General features: G+C 32.7%; 1 protein-coding gene and 1 pseudogene across 3 annotated transcripts; one reads left to right on the plus strand and one right to left on the minus strand.

Annotated features, from left to right (window-relative positions):
* The first annotated feature begins 228 nt into the window (after positions 1–228).
* On the plus strand, positions 229–11,332 carry LOC145065843 (uncharacterized). Of its 2 annotated transcripts, XM_079012945.1 has the most exons (4): positions 229–405; positions 1,893–1,977; positions 2,341–2,385; positions 8,074–11,332. In XM_079012945.1, exon 4 carries the CDS (start codon positions 8,178–8,180, stop codon positions 11,115–11,117), a length of 2,940 nt encoding a protein of 979 aa, XP_078869071.1. In that variant the 5' UTR covers positions 229–405; positions 1,893–1,977; positions 2,341–2,385; positions 8,074–8,177; the 3' UTR covers positions 11,118–11,332. The 2 variants fall into 2 exon arrangements, with proteins under 2 accessions (XP_078869071.1, XP_078869070.1); XM_079012944.1 differs by lacking the exons at positions 229–405; positions 1,893–1,977; positions 2,341–2,385 and having other exon boundaries at positions 7,826–11,332.
* A 1,523-nt stretch (positions 11,333–12,855) lies between these two features.
* LOC145067066 (DNA repair protein RAD5A-like) lies at positions 12,856–19,155 on the minus strand (annotated as a pseudogene). Its single transcript, XR_013688819.1, has 19 exons — positions 18,937–19,155; positions 16,911–17,018; positions 16,639–16,718; positions 16,432–16,567; positions 16,145–16,345; positions 15,913–16,064; positions 15,760–15,844; positions 15,426–15,672; positions 15,245–15,393; positions 14,992–15,159; positions 14,781–14,903; positions 14,459–14,557; positions 14,265–14,374; positions 14,006–14,148; positions 13,844–13,930; positions 13,662–13,758; positions 13,487–13,562; positions 13,246–13,397; positions 12,856–13,023 (listed from the first exon to the last, which is right to left on the minus strand). The product of XR_013688819.1 is annotated as a DNA repair protein RAD5A-like (transcript).
* Positions 19,156–22,098: the final 2,943 nt, after the last annotated feature.

A 22,098-nucleotide genomic window follows, 5' to 3' on the forward strand; every position in this document is an offset into this window, starting at 1 on the left:
TAAAGAGGTCCTTCAACGATTATATATATTTACCAACCTCAGTGTATTTTATACACATTTCAATAATATCAATAATCCTAATTTTTTTATAATTATTCTGCAATATCTATATACATTTATATTTTATTTATGCGTTTCCCGTGTTTAACGCGGGTATAATCTAGTTTTGTCTTTCATAAAAAAAAATAAAAGGGTTATTTCGAGAAAAGAGATAGACAAGCCGGAAAAAAAAAAACGCAAGGCAGCAGCAAATAGCTGTTGGGATCGATGGAGCCAGCAGCGCCGCCGTGGGTGGCTGCAGATGGCAGTGGTTGCGGCGGCGGCCGGCAGAGGTCATTGGTGGCCGGGATGATCAGAAACGACCGCATAACTCTCCAATTTCAGTTTTGAAACCAAATTGTGAAGGTAACATCTAAACCCTAGTAAAGATTGTGAAATTGTTGGAGTTTTTGTGATGCATTCACAGTTTGGTAAAGATTTGTATCTTAAAACGTCACTAGAAACTTGAATTATTGGAAGAATATTATATAACGGCATTGACTTAAATATTTAATTTGACAGATTTGACTTTTCTGTGGTCAAGCTTTAATTTGGATTTTTTTACGTTGTGTTAAAGTAATGGTTGTAAGATGATCATTTGTTGGGATTTTAGCTAAAACAAGACATAGAACTAAGTTAGAAGAAAGCTGAGTTGAGACTTGAGATAGTGTTTAGTGACCTAATTTTGTCAATTCCGGGTTAAATTGGGGAATGGTGATTAAATTGAATTAGATAATGTTAGTTAATAAAAATGAAAATATTATATATATACATATGCTAAAACTATGGAATGATGTTAAATCAAGTAAAAAATCAACCAAATGATAGCTGGAACAAGGTTTTGATTACATAGGGAACATATTGGAGGGGCTATACGACCTTGTAATATATTATTATCAGATATTGATGACTGTTGATAGGAAAGTGGGTTGAGGCATACTTGTTGGGTATTTTATAAACTGATATATAATTAATTAATTAATATTGATGTTACATATTACTTATATATACATCCCGATTACTAGACAAAATGTTTATTTTGATGACTATAAATATAATTCAAGAATGATCTAATCTCTTCTCCAATCTCTCTATATGTAGTCAGACTAGTAACTGTATGGCTGTGTAACTAACCCATGAGCTACATTCTAACAACTTACTTCTGTTGACTTTGGACTCCAGCTTTGACTTTTGTTTGACTAATTTGTTTACTTTTCTTCTGGTATATGTATATACTATATAGTAGAGTATTGTTAAAAACAACCAACTTAGTATTGAATTGTGGAATATTATGCAAATTTAGGATATATGGTATACTACTTCTAGCTTAATTAAGAAGGACAACTGGGGATTGTTTATACTTTATACTTTATAGTTATGGCAAGAGTGTATGTACTATGTAGTGAGGGGTATATATGTTTGAAATTGAACTTGCTTATATAGTTTTGTCTTGACTTCAAAGTCGTTGAATGAAAACTTTCAAGGTAGCTCTTCATTCAATGTTGTATTCCTATAACACTATTAGTTACCAAAATGTAAACATATCTAGAATGTAAGACAAGAGAATAAAAAGAATAGCATCAATTAGTAGAAATGCCGAATATAATTATAATGTTGCTGCTCGAGATGAGATTGAATTCAATACCTAGACAATGCCTCTGTAGTACATACATTAAGTTTCAATTTGGTTTAGGAAAGGGATCGGGCTTGAATTGAGATACACTTTCAGATGGATTAGTCTACAATCATAAGTCTTTATTGGAATTTCTTTGAGTATTCTTTTTGTTTTATTAATTAAGTAGCTTATATTATAAAACAGAGCAACAAATTAAATTTGTCAATTAATTTATCAGGTGAAAACATTGCAAATAGGCATCTGGCGAATGTCAAAGATTTGGTCATAGCTTCAAGAATGCAAAATCCATTTTAATTGGAAAGGTAATTTCTTGCAAGATATTATTACTCTTTTTAAATCTGCTGACTAGTGGGCTTTCAAAAGTTCTACATGTCGTTAATTACTTACTTTAATGTAGGTTATACATGCATTTTAGCTATCCAAAACATTCTCATTTTGTAGGTTTTTTTTTATCATTATATTAATGTTGGTTGAACCCACAGAGCATGAAAAAGATTTTATGTATTCATTACCTCTTGTGTTATGATGCTTTCCTTGTTTCTTTAATTTTACTTTTTTCTTGCAGGGTAACCCCTTTTTAATTTTATTATGTGTTTTGAGGGTTTTATTGTATATATAGATAAGGACTAACCTTGCCCTTTACTTTATTTGATTTGTTTCTTTAGGTCATTGAAGATGCATCATATATTATACTCATAACCATGTTACAGGTCAGTTTTTTCTAACTCGAGTGGGTGAGTTATCTATGTGAACCTTGTAATAGTTGAAAAACACCATGTCTTGTATACACCACACTTTAATAAAATAATCAATTAAACAAACCGAATGTTTCCTGTAATTTAGGGAACCCAAGTGTCAAAGATATAACATAAACTTTGGGGGCTACTTTGTGGACTTTAAGAATCATATGTGAGGTCTACCGTGAAACTATTTAGAACTATTATGTACTATTGGCCTGCTAACATATTCACAAGTTCGTGTATCATTTCCCACTTAAATATGTTGAAATAATAATGTAGTTTTTTAAACTCACAAGTTCATGTATCATTCTCGACTTCAATACATAAAAATAATAATAAAGTTTTTAAATAATGTGATTCAGGAGATTGTAAGTATTAGATTACACATTGAATAAGTTTTAAAATAAAAAAAAATATAGTTTAGGTATTTCTATATATCATTAAATTTCAAAATCAAGTTTATAATCTTTAGTTATGATAAGTCTTCAAACCATCATATATATTGTTCTTGTGGGCAAATGCATTTACCTGTGACATGGGGAATGGATTTAGCCAAAAATCACTTTCATTGACTGAGAGAATTAAAAAGAAAAATAGTCCATGTCCAAAGTAATACAATTTTGTGGATACAAATCAAACATTGATTTCCATGTCTTGTTTTGGTCAAAGGAAAAGTAAATATAGATAGACTAAGCATATAGTCTTGTGGACACAAATTTTTAATTGACTTCCAAGTCTCCCATGACAATAACTTGTTTGACACATCACATGCATGGGCTACATAGTCATCATATTTGTAACTTGTAAATTTTCTGTTATAAATTAAAATTTATTTTCATATAAACTCCACAAAATGCAATGTCAAGTCTTGTACCCTTCTCCAGCATACTATTAAGAAAATAAAAAAAAAATGTAAAACCTCCATAAAGACATTAATTCTATTTTACCCTTCTGTATTATTTTTTACTAAACTCATTAATTCTATTTTATAAAATAATTTAACCAACTTCTTAAATAATTATCAAAATAATATAAACACCATATAAAATCTAAACACCCTACAAAATCCAAATATAAACACCCTATAAAATCAACACATGAAAACACATACATGATACAACTATAGCAAACATGAGCTACACATAACCACCATATGTTATAATCGGAAGAACTCTATAATGCAATAACAATAATCTGATCAGCCAAATTTCATTCCTGTGTCACCATGTGAAAGCGAAATTTCATCCCTGTCTAATGTCATCAATAAAGATTCAAAACCTGTGATTTGATTCTAATGATTCACCATCAAAACAACTTTCCATCAGCCAAAATCAAGACCATTTCCTGGAAAGGAATCAATCTTCAAAATCTGGTAAAATACCCATTTGCAAAAATAAATCACAATCCGCCTGTTCCACAGAAAATCAATCAAAAACATGAAAAACCCTTTCAAGCACACTCAAAATCTGGAGTGTCGGTGTTCAAATTTCGAACAGAACCAAGAACACTCAAAATCCAGATTACCCATTGATGAATTCCAATCTAAATAGCATAAATTTGTAGCAAAAACCAATGCGGATGACACAAACATGAAATATTTTGAAGAAAATTCAGAATAAAAAACTGGAACGGAAGGGCCTGATACAAAGAAAATCGATCTCAGAACAGAAAAACAAAGAAAATAAAAAAAATCGATAACTGATGAGGCCGTCGATCGATTTCAATTATCAGAATTGGTTTTCAGGGGGGGGGGGGGGGGAAGAAGAACAATCGATCTACTTTCAGTAAAGAAAACTTACCTGCAACATTAGGCTGTCGTCTCTGGCGGTGCTGGCGGAGGCGGTGAATGCTGTCTGAGCTTAGCGGCGGAAGTCATGAGGGGAGTCGATTTTAGGGGGGTCTGCGACGAGAGTAGGTAGGAGGAGCGATCGGTACTCGAGATGGTCGGGGGAGGGAGGAGACGATCTGAAGGTGGACGTGTGGTTTTGGAATCCATAAAAGGGTAAAGAGGGAAGCACGTGTTCTTTTGTTTTTTCAGATACAAGCCCAAGTCTGAAAGTTTAAGAGGATTTTACAAAATTAAGAGGCATTTATTCCTATGCTACCAAACAATCTTAATCTGAAAAATTAAGTGTTTGCCTCTTAATTTGTCCATTAAGAGGCTACCAAACAGCCCCTTAATCTGAAAAATTAAGTGTTTGCCTCTTAATTTGTCCATTAAGAGGCTACCAAACAGCCCCTTAATCTGAAAAATTAAGTGTTTGCCTCTTAATTTGTCCATTAAGAGGCTACCAAACAGCCCCTTAGTTTGCAACTTGTAATTTTATTTATTGTCATATACACTCCACAAAGTGCAATGTCAAGTTTTGTCCCCTTCTCTAGCATACTGTTAAGAACATGCTAAAAAACCAAAAATTAAAATAGGTTTCCTTTACTTGACACATTAACCTTGTTACATCAAATAATAATAAAAACAACTCATTCTGTTGTATCTAGTTTTTTTTTTTTAAATCGTTAAAACTAAGAATCAACTTTATAATATAGAACAATGATTTAAAAAAAATTATAATCTATCTTTGATTTCTCAAACAGATAAATGCTTGTTTGTCAATATATATTGTGCTTTTTTCAATTCATAAATTGTTAAAGACTTGTGACCAAGTAATTACGTGTGCTATGGGGAATAAACTTGAACCAAAACCACTTATTTTGATTAAGAGAAAATTAAAAGTGAACCTGGACCAAAACAATACAAGTTTGTGGATACAAATTGTCCATTGACTTCCATGTTGACTTCAAAGTCTTATGTATCATTTTCTTGTGAACAAATTCCCAAGTAAATGTATCATTTCTACTTAAATATATTAAAACAATAATATTGTTTTTCACTTCACAAGTTTGTGTATTTTAATCTGTAAACATAATAAAATAGTTTTTATAAATAATGTGATTCAAGAGATTGGAAAATATTAGCTCATGAGCAAAAAATAAAATTTGGTGGATACAAATTAAACATTGATTTCCATGCCTATTTTGGGGGAAAAGTAAATATAGACAAAGACCAAAAGCATGTGGATAAACTTGTTTCATCACATTTTCTAGAACGCTTGAATACTGTAGTAATGAATGATATACTGCTTAGTTTGCAACTTATAATATTGTTGTGATGAATTAAAATTATTATTTTCATATAATAAAATAAGACAAATAAACAAACTGAATATTGCATGTAATTTAGGAGGCCAAGGTCTGATACCAGTATTTTCAAAAAATAATAATAAAACTAAATGAACTTTCTTATGTATCATAAAGTGTGAACATATCGATTAGTAATCTTAAACACTGTTTTTTTTATTTAGACTTAATAATAATATCAAAATAATAACATGATTTCTAAATAATGTGATTTAGAAGCTTGTAAGCATTAGATTTCCACTCATTTGACATGCTCAACCCATCTAACAGTTTCATATTTAGTCACGGTTTTAAATTCCCAGCTTATAATTGTAACTATCACTTAAAAATATTTATAATGTATCTATGATTTATTGAAATGGAAATGCTTATTTGTCAAATACTGCATTTTATTCAATTCTAATTTGTTAAAAGATTGTGGTGAAATAGAATTGCATGTGCTGTGTGGAATAGTCTTGTCCCGTAAACCACTTTTTGTGATTGAGATAAAGAAAACTTGCATAAGCATATAAGTTTGTGGTTACAAATTTTTAGGGAAAATGACTTACGAGGGTAATTATCTTTATCGCTTTGTTCACATTTAGGTAACTTCTTTATTTTTGTACACATTTGACCATTTAACTTGTTATATGTGTTTTACATATTGGCAATGTCACCGGCTATAGCAGGTGACAATGCTAATATGTGAACAAATTAACAAGTTAAATAGTTAAATGTGTACGAAAAAAGAAAATTGCCTAAATATGAACAAAACGAAAAGTTAATTACCTTGATAAGTCATTTTTTTCACTTTTAATAACGATTTTATTTTTCATATTTGTTTGTATTATTTTTTTCAAATGTTATATTTAAAATATCCATATTTTCCTAAATATTAATTAAATATTGACCAATTTTAAACTTTATTTTTTAATTAATAAATATGTTTTTGTTTTGTAAAATATTTTATATAGCCTCTTATAATTTTTTTCTTTTGTTTTAAGCATATACAATATTTTTAAAGTAAATAGTATCTAACAATAAAATTAAATAAATTAAATATTTAACAATAAGTATGGAGGGTCTTTTAAAAAAATAAAAACAAAATATTACTTAGCAAATAAAAATAAAAAAATCTATATATTGTAAATGTTTTAAAATTATTCCAACTTTTTAATAATTTTGAATTAGAAGTTTACAAATTTTTAAAAGAAAGTTTTATAAAGGTGAACAATTTTTTTTACAAAATTAATTTTTTTTTTATAAATTCTTACAACATTTTTATGATATTTTTTCCTACGGATTTTCTAATACAATGTTTTTAATCTCTGTTTATATTTTTTTAAACCTTTTTTTACTCCTTTATATAATTTTAATACAAGTGTTTTTAAACAAAATGTTTTATAAATGTGTTAAACTTGTTTTTTTAATTACATTTCCATATAATTTTTTTATAACTTTCATACATTTATTTTTAAATTCTCTTTTACAACAGTTTTAAAGTGTTTCACAGATTTTATATGATAATTTAATATTTTTTATAACATTTTAAAATACTTTTGTTAAATACTAGTTTAAAATGTTGTATTAAAAAAACTTAAAAGTTTGTAAACTTCTAATTAAAAATTATTAAAATGTTGGAATAATTTTAAAACATTTACATTATATAGATTTTTTTTGTGTTTATTTCCTAAGTAATATTTTCTTTTTATTTTTTAAAAGACCCTCTATACTTATTGTTATATATTTGATTTATTTAATTTTATTGTTAGATACTATTTACTTTAAAAATATTGTATATGCTTAAAAACAAAAGAAAAAAAATTTATAAGAGGCTAATTATATAAAATATTTTACAAAACAAAAACATATTTAATAATTAAAAAGTATAGTTTAAATTTGGTCAATATTTAATTAATATTTAGGAAAATATGGATATTTTAAATATAACGTTTGAAAAAAAATAATACAAACAAATATAAAAAATAAAATCGCTATTAAAAGTGAAAAAAATGACTTATGAAGGTAATTAACTTTTCGTTTTGTTCACATTTAGACAATTTTCTTTTTTCGTACACATTTAACTTGTTAATTTGTTCACATATTAGCATTGTCACCTGCTATAGCCGGTGACATTGCCAATATGTGAACACATATAGCAAGTTAAATGGTTAAATGTATACAAAAATAAAGAAATTACCTAAATGTAAACAAAGCGATTAAGATAATTACCCTCCTAAGTCATTTTCCCCAAATTTTTAATTGACTTCCAAGTCTTCCAATATTGCAACAAGTTATTCTTCATTAATTTATGGCTTTATAAATGTACTAGTTACTTCATCATAAGAACCCATCACTTCATCATCACAACTCATTTGCCTACTTCAATTTTCTTCTAAACTAAAATTAAGTTAGGGTTGATAATGGGGAATTGGAGGGGTTTTGGTTTCCGTCTCATTTTCGTATGTGTGTTTTTGTTTGCAGCCACATATACTTGTTTGGGGGTTGGAAATGTTAGTGTCCTTTGCTCTGAGCAAGAGCGAGTTGCTCTCCTCAAGTTCAAACAGAGTGTTGAAGATCCTTATGGAATGTTGTCATCATGGGTTGGAAATGAGTGTTGCATGTGGGAAGGAATCCAGTGTGATGGTGTCACTGGAAATGTTCAACGCCTTCATCTCAAAGGAGATGACTACTACTACATATCTGGTAATAAGGTGAGCTCTTCTTTGGCAGAGTTGAGGCATCTCAAATACCTCGACTTGAGTGGGAATGATTTCCAAAGAAGTCGGATCCCTGAGTTTATTGGATCCTTGAAACACCTGAGTTACCTGAATCTCTCTGATGCTAATTTTGATGGTATTATTCCTCCTCACATTGGAAATCTTTCTAATTTAAGGGTTCTTGATCTCAGTTCATACGATTCTGAAAACTTTCTGAAGGCAGATGATATGGCATGGGCTTTTGGCCTTTCGTCACTGGAGCTTCTCAACTTGAGTTATGTGGATCTTAGTGGAGCACAAAACTGGGACATGATGCTTCACATGATTCCCTCCTTAAAAGAGTTAAGTTTGTCACAATGTAGACTTTCCAATGTTAATCTTGGTCCTTTTCTTAATTCCAGTAGAATACTTCCTAATATAAAACACCTCGATCTTGGCTACAATTCTTTCAAAGGTCCACTCCCCTTCCTTCTTCAAAACATGACATCCCTAACATTCCTCAGTCTTTCGGGATTTAATCTTAGTTTGGCATGGAACTTTCCAAAGCTACTAAGCATGATCCCTTCTTTGTCAGAGCTTCATTTGTCAGGTTGTGGGCTGGATAAGACGCATCTATCTTCTCCACATCTTAATTACAGTACACTTTCTAACATCCAGCACCTCGATCTTAGCAATAATCCACTTGGAGGTATATTTCCATCTGTATTGACAAACATGAGCTCCCTAGAAGTCCTTGACCTTTCAGATACCATGCTGAATTCATCGCTTCCTATTATGCCTAAACTTCTAGAGCTTCATCTTTCTGCTAACAAGTTTAAGCAGATTGAGGATGTTGGAGTCTGGAGACAGTGCCACCTGAAACAATTAAGTGTAACAGATAATGAGTTTGCTATGGAAATGATTGACACACCAAAAAATGCATCAGAGTGCTCCATATATGCTTTGGAGTTTCTGGAATTAAGTCGGAGTTTAAAAGGTAGAATTCCAGAAACACTTGGAGGACTGGCAAACTTAAGAGACCTTGATCTATCATACAACAAACTGACTGGTTCAATCCCTGAATCTCTAGGAAGATTAAGATTTTTACAAGTACTTGATCTATCTGAAAACCAATTGAATGGTTCAATTCCAGAATCCCTTGGAAAATTAGCATCTTTAACAGATTTGGATCTAGGATCTAATTTATTAGACGGGACTATTCCAGTTTCGATTGGGCAACTTGCCAAACTCCGTACTCTCTCTATCGAAGGAGCGGTTACCGAAGCCCATTTTGCTAATCTTTCAGTGTTGAAGCTCTTGGAAATGAGTAAGCTGACATTCAATGTTTCACGTGGGTGGATACCTCCATTCCAGTTGATATCTCTTAGTCTCAGCTCTTGCAATATCGGGAATGGATTTCCGCAGTGGCTTCAACATCAGAGGAAACTTTGGAGGTTAGGGTTGTCCAATGCTACACTTTCGGGGCCGCTGCCCACATGGCTGCGGAAGATGCCCATCATCAATTTCTTAGATCTCTCTCATAACAAACTCAGTGGATCTTTGAAAAACCTTCCTAATGCAGGAAATGGTGATGTATATGGGCCTTTTCCTGCATTACTTCTGGAATATAACCTTTTCAGTGGGTCAATTCCAAGGTCATTATGCAGAAGAACAGATTTGGAAGAGCTTGATCTTTCAAGAAACATGTTAAGTGGGAAAATTCCCAACTGTGTGGGGAATCTGCAGGGTTTGACTGCCATGAGATTAAGCTCAAATCAGCTCTCTGGTGCCATTCCTAGCTCAATTGCTCTTATTTCATCATTATTTTGGTTAAATTTGAACAAAAATAACTTTACTGGTGAAGTTCCTCCAGAATTAGGGAATCTACAAGGTTTGGAAGTCTTAGATTTGGGTGACAATAAATTATATGGAAATATACCCAATTGGATAGGGGAAAAACTTACATCTTTGGTAGTTTTGAGTTTACACAAAAACAACTTCACTGGTAGAATTCTTCCATCTCTTTGCAAAACTTCAAATCTTCAAATTTTGGATCTTTCATACAACAACTTAACCGGAACCATCCCTCCATGTGTAGGAAACTTAAATGGCATGGTTGTGAGTCACTCGATATATGAGCATTATTCAGATTTCGATTCTGATAAGAATGTGATTCAGGTCATGAAAGGTGTTGATCTTGAATATACAACAACTTGGAGAATGGTTTATAACATGGACCTTTCAAGCAATAAACTTGTGAGAGAAATACCGGTCGAGCTAACTGCACTTAACATGTTGGTGGGTCTGAATCTGTCTAATAATCATCTGAGAGGGGGTATTCCAGAGAGCATTGGAAAGATGATGAATTTGGAAACTCTTGATTTCTCAAAAAACGAGTTGAGCGGGAGCATCCCTCCAAGCATGGCAGCTTTGACTTTTTTGAGCCATTTGAATTTGTCACACAACAACTTTTCGGGACAAATTCCAACAGGAAATCAACTGCAGACGCTTATTGATGATCCATCAATATATGCTGGGAACAAACATCTATGTGGACCTCCATTGCAAAACACTTGCTCAAATCATCAAGATTCAACAACAACAACAAGCAAGAAGAAACACAAAGCAGCTGATGAGAAGATGGAGGTATGGTTGTTTTATGTGGATATAATGAGTGGTTTTGGGACAGGGTTTTGGGGTGTTATTGGAGTTCTGATGTTCAAGAAGCAGTGGAGACACAAACTTTTCATGTTTGCTGAGGAAACCATGGATAAGATATACGTTGCAGTTGTGGTAAGAGTTGCCAAGTTCAAGAGAGGAAGAGAATAGCTGCATAGATCATGTGGAATGCAAGTAGTTCTTGAATGCATGTTATCAGCGATGGTTTTGCTTTTGAGATATGCTTATTCTAATGTATTACTATTTGGATTTTGTATTTGTATGACCTTTGTGATATCAGTGTTGTTTAGAGGTGCTAATTTACAAAATTTCTTTTGGATTTGGTATTTATACATGATCAAGTTGTAGATTTAGATTACTATGTATTTGAGTTGTAGATTTTTTTTTCTTTTTAATTCTCGACCTTCTGCTGCTGCTCTCACTCCCAACATGCGGTTGCATCCCTCAGTTTTCCTCTACATTGGTCCAAGTAAGTAAGAACCATGTAACTGACTCATTATTTATTTCTTCATTTGTAAAATTTCTAGTTTTTCATGTTTAGAAAGAGGATGTTTGGGTGAAAGGTGGAGTTTTTTTTTTTTGTTGGATTTGGTATTTAGATAAGACTATTGGTCTAGTATGAATCTGCAATGGCAGTGATCTTGGTTGATTGTTTGATTATATTCTCATGAGATTGCAAGTTATGAGATTAGATTAGGGTTAATCTCATATTTTTGTGTTTGTTTGTATGGTGTTCAGTCTAATTAAACAATCACTCTGATTGACATGAAGTTGTATTGTTGGTATTTTCTACAGAAAACTGGTGGTCCATTTTGCCCTTCCTGAAGAGTAAGTTGGTTTTGGATAGGATAGGATAGGATAACTATGTTTTTCTCGTCATCATCTATGTTATGTAATCCTCCACAAGGCATATCATCATTGACAATAGATGTAAAGATTTGACTAGTTATCCTCAAAAAAACATTTTTGTTCCAAAACAATAAAAGAATTTGTTGCAATTTTGGTGGTTATTTTGATGTTTTATAGCAATTTTGGTCATGTTCCAAGTAAAGTTACCATCTTACCCTTTATCTAAAAATATTGTAAGTTCATATATATTAAAATGCCTTTGAACATTCTTTTTATTAAATTTGTTTGCAGTTTTGGTTATATTTTTAATGGAACAATAAATTATTAAATTTGTCTATTTTATCAGGTGAAAATTACCAATTATGTTTGTAATCTACCATGAGATTAAGCTCAAATCAGCTCTCTAGTATCATTCCATGTTCAATTGCTCGTAATTCATTATTATATTGCTTAAACTAGGTGTGAGACCCGTGTATTACACGAGTTTATTAAAAATAAAAATTTAATATCAATATTTAATCATTAAATATTTTATAAAATAATACTTTTACATAACATAATATAATCTTTTGTAATATTTATAAAAGAAATCAAATATTCTTTAAAGCATTTATTAGACTTTATTATCAAATTAATAGAATGATTCTCTTTCCTTATATGAAATTTAATTTAAAAAATTGAAAATTCCTAAAAAATAACAAGTGGAAAATAATAATTCTAAAACTCCCATAAAATTACCACTACAAAAAAAATGTCAATTAGTGACCAAAAGGAAATGGTCATTAACAATAGAACTAGTTGTCACTAAATGATTTAGTGACCAAAATTCTGGTTGTCACTTTTCGTCACTATAGGTCCGTCACAAAACTGATTTACTGACCAAAATAAGATATGGTCACTAAATAGTGACTAAAATATATGCGTCACTAAATCTGTGATGACCAGTTTCATCACTAAATGTCGTCACTAATCAATGAAAGTCGTCACTGTTTTAACTACTTAGTGACCAATAAAAGTCTTCACTGTCTTATCCGATTAATGACAAAAGAAAGTCGTCACTGGTTTATCCGATTAGTGACTATAACAGGTCGTCACTAATTTATCCATTTAAACAAAAAAAAGAGGGTCAATAAAGATCAATGCAGATTAAAAGTCCGGATAACGAGGAGCGAGTTTTAGGAGTGTGCTCCATAAACTTCCAACCTACCTGCATAGGAACATAAGAATGTATTAATCACCACATTTGATCGGGAAACAATTGATAGTCAGTAATTCCTTCAACCTGTGTATAAAAATAGTCAAACCATGTCTAAATTTGTTCTTGCATTTATATACGAAAATTAATATATATATATATATATATATATATATATATATATATATATATATATATATATATATATATATATATATAAAATAATAAACATACTCGAATGTTAGTGTGGGGTCCGCTGATGCAACTATCGTGTGGAGCTGTGTTCTGTCAGCTGGATCTGTTTCTATTCTGACCAGACATAACATTGCACGTGTACTTTCTGAATAGAAGGTTGTGCTTGCTACTAAATTAAACACGTTTGGATCCTGAAAATAATGCAAAAGATTTTTTAGGGTTAAAAAAATAAATGAAAGTACATTGTTATTGTAGATAATAAATAATAGAAAGAACTTACCAGTCCAGGACAAACCATCAATCTCAAAGTGTTGAACAGATTTGCCATTTATCCTAATGACATTGGTCTCACACCTCTTACCCGTATAAATTATGATGGAACTTGGAAGTCAATATAATATAATTTCCACAAAATTTAATAATGTAAAGAGGAAGGAGGGGTAAAATGAACAAACCACTTCTTGATGTTTTAAAGGAGGTCCAGATAGTGATCTCCATTGAGGGAAAAATTCCTCAGTGGTAACTTGAATATGAGTAAAAAAATTGTTCAACCTGTACAACCAAAAACAAATTAAATATTTAAAAAGTTAAAAAAAAATTAATTTAAATTAAATACCAATACAACTATAAAAAATACCAATTGGGGTCCAAACTTTTAGGAGAAGTCCAGAACAACAACATCCCTACTAGGTCGGAGGTTTACAATTTCAAGTGAGCATTGAACCTAAACAATTTCAAAAAAAACAATTTAATAAAACATTTAAGTTAAAAAAAAGTAAAAAGTAAAAAATAATTTGACCTGTGCACGTGGAGGTAAAACCACTGCTTGTACTGAATCAAATGGTCTTATTATTATTATTATTATTATTATTATTATTACCACCTTTAAGAAACCGTTTTGCTAACTTATCTAAATCTGAAAACTCTTGAGTGTCACCTCGACTGTGTCAAAATTCAAAACCATAAATTCTCATTACAATTATAAATTAGAAACTATGACCTAAAATTTTATTGATATGGTGATGATGATGATGATGTCATGTTTGTATTTTTCTGACCTTACAAGAAACGGGTGATCGCAGCATTGGCGAAGGCGTAAAAGTAGCTCCAAAATGGAAGCATAATTGTGAAGAACACGTCCTTGTTCAACAAATTGATCGAATTTCACCTAAGATTTGTAAAAAAATAAAAATATAAAGATTATTAGGTAGCAGAAAAGATAAAAAGACTACAAGTTTATAAAATGGAGTACCTTGGATCTCTTAAAAAGAGCATCGTAGAAATCTTTTCGGATTCTGTTTGTTGGCAATATATTACCTGCATGTCAGCAGATGAGAGAACTAATATAGGCCTGTGACAATAACAAGGGTAATATAGTCATTTTACTTGAAATAAAGACGATGTCATTAAGAAATGATAAAATTACAACCAACATAGTTACAAAAAACTAAAATAAGGACTAAAACTGCAAGAGAAAACATTTTTGGACCGAAATTGCAATAAACAACGATACTCAAGGACCGTTTTTGTAATTTACTCAAAATTAGAGGACTTATGAGTTTATAATTTATAACCTTCCTTCTCTGTCTGTGCTAAACTTTGTTCTTCTTAACATTATTGGTCTTAAAATGTTTTGGACCAAACTTAAGCCCCTTTCATGTCCATCTTCAGAAGGTTTCTGAATTAGCTTGTTCCACCTATTTATATAATAATACACAAATAAAAAAGAAATTATATAAACCAAAAGAAACTTATTTTCAATTTTTTTTAAATAAAAAAACATACCAAGACCAGCTCCCGTTCAATCCTTAAGAACCAAAAAAGTAAACATGTTGACCAAAGTCATACTTGGATAGGGGTCCCGATCAAACACCGTCTCCGGTCAGCAACACGAGTAGCTGCCGCCATGGAAATTTGACTTTTTGAAGATTTTATTGTGTGTGCTTCAGCATTCTACAAATACAAATTATAAAATATAAAATAAACATAAAGCTTATAATTTCTCATCTTAGAAAAAACAGAAAGTATTCTAAGTTACCTCAGATGAAAATTCTGAAGCTACAACTCCATATGTGGTTAACACAACATCACTCTAAGCTAATATTTTGGCATCTTTTGGACGACTTTGCCCATAGTGAACATAAATTGACAAAGTCCCTGGTTCTGAATGGCTTTCAATCTCTGCCTATTACCAATGTTCACAAACATTAAATTTAGCTTCCATTGACCTATAAGAGCCAAGGGACATATGATAAGATTCCCACCACCAATGAGTGATTGTTTATGCTTTCTAAGCTTATCAAAACCAGAAAATTTAGCTGCTTTTTTTGGAGATGATGAAGATTGATCTGAGCCATTGATTTCACTGGTGGAATCTTTATCTAATGATCCACCTTTTTCAGTATGAGCAAGAAGGAGTGATATTGTCATTATAGTCTTTCCAAGCCCCATTGAATCTGCCAAAATCTTTATATTATCATGTCTAAATTATCTGTTGTGTATATAATAAAACATGGGAAAAATGTAATTATAAGCAAGAACATAGTCACATACTCCTCCTCTTGCCATTTGAAGGGTACTTGGAAATTCTACAATAGCTTCTCCAGAAAATGAATTCACATACACTATGAATTTCCTCCTGTATACAAAAAAAAAGACATCAATGTAAAAAAAAAAAGAATCTAATGAAACAAGAAAAAAACATACTTGTCTGCAAGATGATATGCATCCCAACATGGATGAAGAGTAGTAGCTGCATCATCAACACATGGTCCTTTTTCCAAATTAACCATGAAATGAAGTGCTTGTTTTTCATAGAGGCGAAGTTCACACAATAGAGTATTAGGAGGTTCCATTTCCTAAAACATAATATGAACAAGTTCAGATTCTTTGTTAAGACATAAAAGTTATTAAGATGAAATAATATTAATATTAATACCTCTAACTCAGAGACATTTGCAACACCAACAATATTGTCAAGATCATTATCTGAAATTGTCTCTTCGGGTTCAACTGTACTTCCATTTGAAGATGAGTTTTTGAGTTTGGGAGCATTGAGTAATGGAGGAGGAACACCAGAAGAATCCTTTATGTCTAATCTTTGATTCCTTGTGTATAAGTCAGTAGGTGTAAATTCTGCCTAATTACAATCAAGGACAAAAGAATGAGCATTTCCAAATTCCAACCAGCATAGGGGTATTTTGGTAAATTATGAAAATGTATTACTTTTTTGAAAGGAATTAGTCCAAGTAATGGGAATAAAGTTGGAAGAGGTTGGATGGAGGTTTCATCAACTGAAGTGGTGGGTACCTTGACAGATGTCTGATGGCTTGTGTGCAATATGGAACTGTTGATGTAAACACTGTTTGAACAAATATTAACATCAACATCAGAAAGAGTAGGTGATTTTAGGTAATAACACCACAAACATACCTGATAGATAGATTAATGGTATCCATAAGACCTAGATTATGTGGAGCAGATTTACAAAACCCTTGAATTTGAATTTGATACAAGTGTTAAAACTCTTGAGAATTTGACAAGTGGCAAAAAAACCTTCATTTATTAGAGAGGATTATGAACAACAGTAGCTTTATTGGTAAACTTCCTTGGGAATTAGGGAATCTACAAGTTTTGGAAGTCATAGATTTGGGTGACAATAAACTCGGTGGAAATATTCCCAAATGTATCGGGAAAAAACTTACATATTTGGTAGTTTTGAGGTTCAACAAAAACAACTTCACTGGTAGAATTCCTTGATCTCTTTGCAAAGATGGGATCTTGATTTCAATGTACAACGTCCAAAAGCTTACCTTGAACATGGGTGGGTAATAAATTCAATTATGGATAATATTCTGTTCTTCCCTTTCTGAAGTAAATTCGTGATTTTTCTTCACGAAAATCATTTGATTTTGGAATAACTAACAAATTAGCAAATGGGTGCTGTTTTACAAGAAGCATTCGGTCATTACAAGGCCCTTATGACCCAATTAACATCATGAAGAACTAGGTAAGTATTGTATACTAATTCTTGTAAAAAAAGCATGGTGGTTGTTTTGTGAATCCAACCATGAAGTTTGAAAATTTCCATTTTTCAATCAATAATTGACACTATATTCATCTTTATGAAGGTGCTTCAACGCCGATGATTACATCTACTTCAAGGTCCTTGTGAGTTTTTATGTTCTTTCGATCTTTTACTCAGATTATACATAAACCGACATACTGGTGTTTATGGGTAATGGATTTTTAGGTTGATGTTAATATATACCGTGTGTAAACCATAATATGCTCAATAATTTGCAATTATTGATGAAATAATCAAAAATTGACCCAAAATCATGCATTGATTGGTGATATTCTACACCATGTTTAGCTATGGTCGTTAATTTTATAATTGACCCAAAATCATGCATTGATTGGCTTGATTCTTTGTTTTGCAGCTTCTCGATATGTGTGTGAATGCTAACTCAGGTGATGCCTTCATTTGATCAACTTAGTGTGTTTAGCTTAAAGAGAAATATTATATACTCCCTCTGTTTTAATGAAATTGTTTTAGGTTATGTATCTTTCATCTCACATCTGTTTTAAGGTTGCTAGAAGTTACATTTCTGGTATAAAGGGCGTCCCTCGTTGTACTTGCATACTTTGTTAGTCAGTATTAGATACATACCATATATAGGTTATGTTGTAATTTAGTTGCTACCTACAGTCAAAGTCAAACCATTCTTGTTCCATTCATATATGTTTTTTTACAATTAAGTTTCATCACGTGCATTGTGGCAATTATTCTAATAAACGTTTATGGGTTGTGTTCTTTAATGCTTGCATATCTCGAAGTGGTGGTTCGATGGACTCACAAAGTGGGAAACGAAAGGAAGAACAAACGAAGAGACCGATAAGGGTAACAAAGTGGGCGTGATAAACTCATTAGGACATTGCTTTATTTATATAAGGGGACCAAGTAACGATGTGTCCAATCTTGGGGACCAAGCGTTGACTGTGGACCAAAGTCAATTGCCACATAAGTTGTGACTAGGCAGCCACCTCACCGGTTTTTTACTGCTTTGTTATGGAAATGTTTTATTATAGGTCAAGGGACCATTTCAACCGGTCAATTTATATGTCGTTCCCTTAATGTACAAAAAAAGATTAATTGGGTGACCTTTTAAAACAAACTTGACAAGTTCGTTAGGATAACATGACATTTTCCCTTTTCCTATTAACAAATCCACATGTTCGTGTATCTCATTTCCGACTTAGATATATCGAAATCATAATATCGGTATTTAAATTTACAATTTCGTGTATCATTTCAAGAGATTGTAAGTATTAGATTACACTTTGGATAAGTTTCAACGTGCTCCCAACCTATTTGTTTCTTTGTCACTTTAGCCCAACCAATTTATCACTTTTATTTTAAAAAGTCTATCATCTTATTATTATTATTATTATTTTGCATATGAAGGGAACCAACTTGTGTTTTACCGGCTAATCAAGGTAACAAACCCATTATAACCGGTTAGGTTTGTTATTTGGCTTTTTTATTTGGCTAGAAAGTGTTGACATGTAGCTTCATCATTCTAATTTCTTCCCATCTGTCAAACTTTCATCTACATATCAATCATATGGCGGTTGGTTTAGTGATAAACTGATAACAATTATAAAGTCTTCCCATATGTGGAGATAAAGGCAAGAGAAAGGCGCGCACACACACACACACACACATACACATTGCTCAGTTTCATCCCCTGCCTCCCCCATTACCAAAACTCTAGTGCATACAGAGAAGATCAATGGAGAAGTACTTAGGAAATGCGTACAGAGGAGACGCATGTGTTCATACACATCTCCTTCCTTTTCAACTTCAATTCTTTCTAACATTTTCCTCAATTTCTCGATGCCTTCCTTCGATTGTGTGTTTTGTCCGTTTAGTTTCTCATCGAACATAATCACTCTATTTCTATTTTAGATATAAACAAATTGAGATTTTCTATTAGGGATTCTGATCATCAAATTTTACGGAAATTTTTTTCGTTCCATGTTTTAGAGTCCCATGGAAATTTAACTTGAAGTTCAATATATAAAAAGAATCGCTTGATATAAATTTTGTGTTCTTTTTGCTCGTTAGTTTTCAGGATGAATTTGGGAATGGTTTCTGGTCAGTAGTCAACCAACTTCAGGAAAATTGATTATCATGTTCAGAACCGTCAAAGCTCCTCCCATGTGTGTTACCTGAAGGAGGTCAATGTTGTCCAAACACGGTGGCGATTGAGTTGAGTTACACACAACGGTGATAAATGACCCCTACAAAGAATCTGGTAACTCCACCTTATACTAGGCTTTTGTAATTGTAGGAGGTGGTGGTTAGATCAGAGGGCGACAACGATGGGGGTTGTTGGAGATGACAACAAGGAGACATTGATTTTTGAGAAGATTGATCACAAGAAAAGCAATTTCGAGTAGTTGATGATCTACAACGAGTATTTTGGTCTCAGAGTGTGTGAGAACGGTTGTTGACAGTGCAGAGGACATATTTGGTCATCAGAACAGCAAAATAAAGTTCTTACATCGTCGGAACATTTGGTGCCAGCGTTGCTACATGCAGTGGCGGCCAGGATACAAAGAATCATTGTGGTGCTCGTGTAAAGAACAATATACAGAGGAGTAAGATGTTGGTGATTTTAGTGTCACCATGTCATTTTGTGTAACTTGAATTAGCATGTGAGCTAAGGGGCTTCTTAATTTGTTTTCTAATATGTGTCCGGGTTGGTACGGAGTGCACGCATGTATAAGATCAAATTAGTAGCCGGTTCGATGACTAGTCGGGGGTCTGGGGGCAGCGCCCTTGGGTCCGGGGTTTCCAAAGGGGCAACGCCCCTTTGGTGGGGTCTAGGGGCAGCGCCCCTGGGGTCCCGCTAGTGTGATATTTCGATTCTTGAGGGTGATTATGGTAAAACTAACGAAACTTGTTAGTTTTGGTAACCCTAAATCCCCATTAAAATTTGGATTACCCTAACTTGCTTCAAAAGGAATCCATAGCGGCCCAACCCTAATGAAACCCTAATATCGTTTATTATATAAACGACTCTTCTTTTCAGAAAAATAGGACGATCTTAAGCTCTCGTTTTGATCATACTTTCAAAAACCCTCTAGCATATTGGCTTACGATTTCTTTGCCTAGAATCGTAAGTGTCCACTATGATTACCCTAGGATGAATTTCTTGTAACTCAGACATAGGGTAGAAATATCAGTTCGGAAAGTGATATTACGATCCAAGTTGGTATCCAGATCTCCACCATAAACCCTAAATTTCCCAACATTCAAACTGATATTTACTATTCTTGGAGATGGGTGACTCAAACCACTAAGTTTGCAAAGCTGGAGAAGTTCGAAGGTGTTGACTTCAGGAGCTGGAAGAAGAAGATGCACTTCATGCTGACTACTCTGAAAGCAGCATATGTGCTGACTACTCCAAGACCAGAGGAGCCAAAGGAAGGTGTTGTTGAGACTATTGAAGAGATAAGAAGAGACAGAAGTGGGACAACGATGACTACATCTGCAAACGTCACATTCTGAACGGTATGTATGATGCTTTATTTGATATCCATAGTGAAGCCTTGTGTGCCAAGGAGTTGTGGGATACCCTTGAGTTGAAGTATATCACCGAGGATGCTTCTAGCAAGAAGTTTCTGGTCAGTGACTTTAACAATTATAAGATGGATGACTCAAGGTCTGTTACTGAACAATTCAATGAACTCCTTGGCATATACGGTCGGTTTAAACTGCACCATATGAATATGTATGAGTCCATTGTTGTGTCAACCATCATTGACAAACTGCATCCATCCTGGAAAGACTTCAAACACAAGTTGAAAAATCAAAAGGAGGAACTGTCTTTGGTTCAACTTGCTAGTCACGTTCGTATTGAAGAATCTCTTCGTGCGAAGGAAAGTGACAAATCTGAAAAACCCAAAGGAAAAATTAAGCCTGGACAACCCTCGGTTCATATGGTTGAAAACAAACCAAGGAACCAGAACCACAAAGGACATGACATACGTAAGCAGGAACATGTCCCAAGCAACTCCAACAAAAAGAGAAAGGATCTGGTTTGTTGGAGGTGCAATCAGGCTGGGCATTGCAAGCATGACTGTCGTGTGAATTTGGGCAACAATGGTGCTGGAAACAGTGGAGTCAATGGGAAAGTGAACGGGTCTTCGGCCCAAGTTAAAGGAGGTCAGTTTTTGATTAACTTTGATAATTCTAATCAAAATTATGTTTGTTATGTTTTCATTTATCCCTAAATCATTCTATGTGCAGGATGATGATGTTGCTTGGTGGATCGACTCCGGAGCAAAGAACCATGTATGCAAGGATAAACGGATGTTTGAATAATTAACTCCTCTTGAAGATGGGTTGGTGCTGAAAATGGGAGACGATTCTTTTATTCCTATTTGTGGTTTAGGTGTCGTGTGTCTTGAATTTACGTCTGGAAATACAATTAAGTTATTTGATGTTTTGTTTGTTCCCAAGATTCACATGAATCTTGTTAGTTCTAGTTGTTTGAATTCTGCTGATTTTAAACAAGTTATTGAGTCGGATAAGTTTGTTTTGTCTAAGGGTGGAATGTTTACTGGCTTTGGATATTTAAATAATATAATGTTTCGTTTAAATCTTGTTGACAAATCATTACCTGTTCAAAATTTTGCATTTTTGTATCTTTTGTTTCTAATGTTGATAAATCTATGTTTTGGCATGTAAGATTAGGTTATGTCAACTTTAGAAGGATGCATGAGATGTCAAAAGATGGATTAATTCTAGCCTTTGATATGACATCTAATAAATGTAAAACATGCATGCTTACAAAAGTGACAAAACATCCCTTTCCTAGT

This window comes from Lactuca serriola, chromosome 8 (assembly GCF_051521515.1).
Source record: "Lactuca serriola cultivar US96UC23 chromosome 8, Lser_US96UC23_V15, whole genome shotgun sequence".
NCBI lineage: Eukaryota > Viridiplantae > Streptophyta > Magnoliopsida > Asterales > Asteraceae > Lactuca > Lactuca serriola.

Bases quoted from the DNA above. Each gene is read 5' to 3' on its own strand.
- LOC145065843 (XM_079012944.1), top strand. From the start codon at position 8,013: ATGGGGAATTGGAGGGGTTTTGGTTTCCGTCTCATTTTCGTATGTGTG.